This window comes from Poecilia latipinna, unplaced genomic scaffold (assembly GCF_001443285.1).
Source record: "Poecilia latipinna isolate Pla-1442-1.1 unplaced genomic scaffold, P_latipinna-1.0 Scaffold1020, whole genome shotgun sequence".
NCBI lineage: Eukaryota > Metazoa > Chordata > Actinopteri > Cyprinodontiformes > Poeciliidae > Poecilia > Poecilia latipinna.
The window spans coordinates 51,416-56,042 of record NW_015113636.1 but is presented as its reverse complement, the minus strand read 5'-3'; the positions used below and the strand labels follow the sequence as shown (position 1 = coordinate 56,042).

General features: G+C 36.7%; 1 protein-coding gene across 3 annotated transcripts in view; it reads left to right on the top strand.

Annotated features, from left to right (window-relative positions):
- Positions 1-1,254: 1,254 nt before the first annotated feature.
- The window catches only part of dspa (desmoplakin a), a 20,447-nt gene continuing 17,074 nt past the window's right edge, over positions 1,255-4,627 (top strand). For 2 of the 3 annotated variants that reach the window (XM_015050947.1, XM_015050946.1), the window contains exons 1-4: positions 1,255-1,664; positions 2,598-2,682; positions 2,863-2,981; positions 3,070-3,229. In XM_015050947.1, coding sequence (XP_014906433.1) covers positions 1,456-1,664; positions 2,598-2,682; positions 2,863-2,981; positions 3,070-3,229 — 573 coding nt within the window. In that variant the 5' untranslated portion in view covers positions 1,255-1,455. The remainder of the gene's footprint in view (positions 1,665-2,597; positions 2,683-2,862; positions 2,982-3,069; positions 3,230-4,627) is intronic. The other variant, XM_015050948.1, reaches the window with a different exon arrangement.

The following is a 4,627-nucleotide window of genomic DNA, read 5'->3' as shown; positions in this document are numbered from 1 at the left end:
TCCTTTTTCATAGGTTATTTTCCTTGAGATCTATTACTTTTATTCTGATTTCATTTATCATTATTATTTAACTTGCATGCTTGTCTTTTCAATCATTTTATTTGTATTTTTAATTTTTCTTAATGCCATCTCCTGGATAACATCATAAGATGCAAGACAAAGGTAAAGATAAAGATAAACTAACGGCTTAACGGTGTTCATACTCTGAGTTTATCATATCATTTTAGACTAAAGCTTTCCTGGTGACAAGAATCATTAGAAAATCTCCATGCACACTCAAACTCTTGTTGCGAGTGTGCAACAAGAGTTGCACACTCTTGTTGCAACTGCAGAGCAACAAGAGTTGCTCTGCAGATTCAGCTCTCATTTTCTAAGAAAACTGTCCTTCATTGCCATTTTTTCCTACAGCTTTTCCCAGATCCTCTTCTTCGTCTATTTAGAATCATATTCTATTAATTATACAGCATTAACATCTGCAACTTGCTGTTGGAATTCTGACAAAACTCTACCGCAGCAGCACAATTTAGTTTCTTCCATAACACATTTAGACAAAAATTACTAAGAAAACTTTATAATTTTGTGATGATCTCACATGAAATGTTCCAGCAACCGTTATTTATTATTATTATTTTTTATTTTTATTTTTATTTTTTTAAATCATACAATTTTGTCTCTGGGTTTATTATCGCATAATAGTCTCATTACTTTATTTTCTGTTTGATTCAAATTAGAACAATAATCAAAGAACTTTCAACACACTAATAAAAATTTGAAATCAAATGAATCAGAAAAAGACTGGAAATACGTATCAACTAGGAAAATCCTGATGGGTCAATTTCCACGAATTTCCAATTTTCCCCATGTTGAATGTCAAAACTTCTTCAACAGTGCAAGGCAACAAGACCCACTCTATTTGCCGTAACCTTCCAAGAGAAGATAAATTGGTACGAAGAGTTTATGACAAAAATTGTATTTGAGTTTATTTTTCTCTGTTGCCTAACATAGCGATGCGAATTATAGAAGAAAGGGAAGTAAATAAATATGTCTATGCGACTGACATGTAGGAGTAAGACAGTCTAATCTTGTTTAACTGATTAAAAATAAATTGTGAAACGTCAGATATACAGCTTATTTCCCACGCAGCTTTCATCATTGAAGAAATGTGTTTATTTCCTGATAGGTTAAGGAGGCGTTGCTACATAAAATAATTTAACACGAACCTTCCCAAACATACCAGAGTCGTTTCGTAAACTCAGCAAGGTGTGGTTTCAGTCCAAAAAGCAGTTCGCTTCCGTCTATTCACAGAACACCATTATCTGCGCAACAGGAGACGGGGCGAAGGAAAGCGCACGGTTTGTCCGCTCTCCGGACAGCTAGAGCCGAAACAACCGGGGAAATTAACTAAATACACCGTATTTCAACAGGGGAGGGGAAAAAATCCTAACTACGAGCAACATGAATCAATATGGCTCTGAGCCTAACCTGGCAGGACAGAGGAGTAACTCCCAACAGAACTTATACTTCAGTGGAAACGGCTACCAGACGGAGTTCCAGCAAAGGGACCCTGGATACCAAACCTACAGCAGGTCGTCCATGCACGGCGGCGGCGGCCGCAGCATGAAGATCGTGACTACCGGCGGTGGCATTGGAAGTGGAGCACAGACGTAAGTGCTCACATGTTGGACTCTTGGCTAAAAGGAAAAAAAAAAGTGAAAAGAATACTTTCTTAACATCTTCGCATAATGTTTTAGGGGTATTAAGTATTGTCCGTTTACAAAGAGCAGTAGTTTATTTAAGTATATAAGCCATAAAGCCGAAACAAGCTCACGTCCTACTTGTACAGTAACTACAATAATTTTCAATAAATAGGCATACAAACTTTCATGTTTGGATTATTATCGTATTTATAATTATTTCTGCAGCTGATCATCTCGTCAGATGAAGGTAAAAATTAATCTTAGTTTTATCATTCTTGATCTGTTGCACAATATGAAAACATAAGTAACCTTAAGCACACCCTTTTGTCCTTACATAATGATGTCACTTAATTATGGCAAAAAAAAAAAAAAATATCCTTTTTGTATAGTTACAGATAATTATTTGTTCATTGTGACCCTCTGGTGACCTTTGTGTGTGGACTAAAATTGCAACTTTGTCAAAGTACAGTACAGAAACTACTCCATTATAACTTTTCTTGCTAAGCTTTTGACTTTAGGAAATTTTGACCAAATGTTTTTGCTTTGTTTCAAGGTTTAAAAAATATGAAGCTTTGTAACTTATTTACTATAATAACTGTGTATATCTTCTAGCTTTCTGTTTTTGTTTTTCATGTAGCTTTTGTGGTCCTTACTCAACCTTTTGCCTAATGACTGTAATGAATTGAAATCTAAGTTTGTCAAAGCGAATCAGAAACTTTATTATAACTTTGTGGTTGTCCTATCCTACTTTGAAAGCTTTGCACTCAATACTTTCTTTGATTCAAGCTTTAGAAATTATGACATTGAACAATCTACTATCTGTATTTGCAACGTCTGTCTCATAATTGATTTAATAATATTAATTTAATCATAAGTCTATTCTGTTCTTCCCATGGTCAGTGTGCAAAGTATTCATCAAGCAGCTGATTTCCTGTCAAACCAATCTATTGCATTTTTGGAGAAAGCAAATAAGGTCATCGACATTGTAAGTATAACATATCAATCTCTAAATATCTAAAATATTAAAGCAATCAATTTGTCAAAGTTCTTGTTTCAACAAGACACAAATAGAGGATGTCCATATTGAGGTCTTGGTCTTAGAAATAACCAGTATTATAGAAGTACAATCTTGCAGCGCAATAGAGTTCCTGTGGTTTCCTTTCAGGGAGCCCCACCAGCTGAAGCAGAGATGTACCTGCTCAAGACTGCAGAAAATATTGAGAAGCTGAAGGGCTGTGGCCGAGAGTTGCAAGAAATGCGTATACCATCTGATATTGGACAAACGTAAGATGAGACATATTCTTTGTGTTGTCTGGTTGACGTCTGAGGTCTTTTTATCCTTATCTGACTATTTTTTTTTATGTCTCCACAGTATTGATTATTTACAACAACAGCATTCTATGCTCAGACACAAACTTGGTGGGTATGGGACTCTGAAAAGTCACAAGGTCAGTGTGAGCAGTGGAGGTAGTGTGGGGAGTGGTGGCGGGCGATACTTCAATGACGCCATTGCTTGGATAACACAACAGAAGGTGAGTTCTGTTATTTGTGAAAATACTACAGTTTAATTTTACACATTTGTTTCTCATTTCTAAAGTAACCATGAAAACTTTATTTCTTGGCACTAGACGTGGTAAAAGTCTTGGAAAATAAATGTGGGAATTATTAACTTCTATATCCAGGATATGCGGATGAGAAGCCAGTGAACTAGTTTGTACAGTTTTTTTTTCTCTCTGCTGTGGAAGTCAGAAGAGTGGATAAACTTCCCCTAGCATTTATCCTACCCTACTGTAACTGGAACCACCTGAACTCGGTGCCAAAACCTGATCCGGGAGTGAAAGAGGCTAAGAGAATTGGTGGAGGATTGAAACAAAGGAGTAGCTGGAGAAAAAAAAAGAGAAAGAGAGTTTGCTTTTGCATGAAGCTCACAGAGTTTTTTTTTAAAGGCAACACAGCAGTGAAAATAAAGGAGTCATTGAAACAGGATAGAAAGTGGGAGTGAAGAAGTGCGATATGTTGCACTATCCGCTGAGTTGGTTTGTAAGAAACAGGGCAGCCCATTTGACCTGTAGTATGTTCATGGGAAAACGCCTTTCTGTTCGTTTACTCAACAGCACTCGACCTTCCCGCAAACACACCCTGTCATTCTGTCACCACTTACAGCCTCACCCTTCTGAATCTTACCACACGCGTTCCTGCCATTACCACGTCAAACTTTTTTCTTTTTTTTTTTTTTTCATTCCCCAACCTGTATTCCTTAAGTTCAGAGCACATAGGTAACTTTTAGTTTGCACCGTTGGTTGTCAGTGTCGCATTTCAAAGGATAATTTTGCTGATATTTCAAAGTGGCATATTACTTTTGTTGCTGCAAGTTTGGTTTGTCCTGTGTAGCATTGGGCAAGTATACACAAGGGGGAAAAAAAGGGAGTGGCGAGCAAACAAAAGCCCCGACAGAGAAGGGTGGAAAAAAAATGCAGAGTGCAGAACAGGGACGGGCTGAGGTTGTGTTCCTGGCTGAGCTCCTATCGAAGTTGAGGACTGCAGACAAGGAGGGCATAGTTGGAATAGTTTCCTGCTTACCAAAAACCTAATGATTATTTGCTGACACCTAGAGGGCAAAAAAGGAAAAAGACAAAGAAAGCATTTGGGTGCAGGGATTCAATATTACATCGAGTTTTGTTTAATGTCTTACCTGTAAGCAGTTAATGTCTTACCTGTAACCGTTCTGATGTTTTTATTCTGAGTTTTCAACAGACGCTCATGAGTAATTGCACCAAAACTTGTTGCATTTGAACATTCCAGATGAAAGACAAGCCAAAAAATTGTATGTTAGCTTAAGTAAACTGCAGCTTGTTGCTTTTTTTTTTTTTTTTTTTTTTTTGAATTTTCCTTTTTTTTTGAGTTTACACTTTTTTTTTTTTCTTAATTTT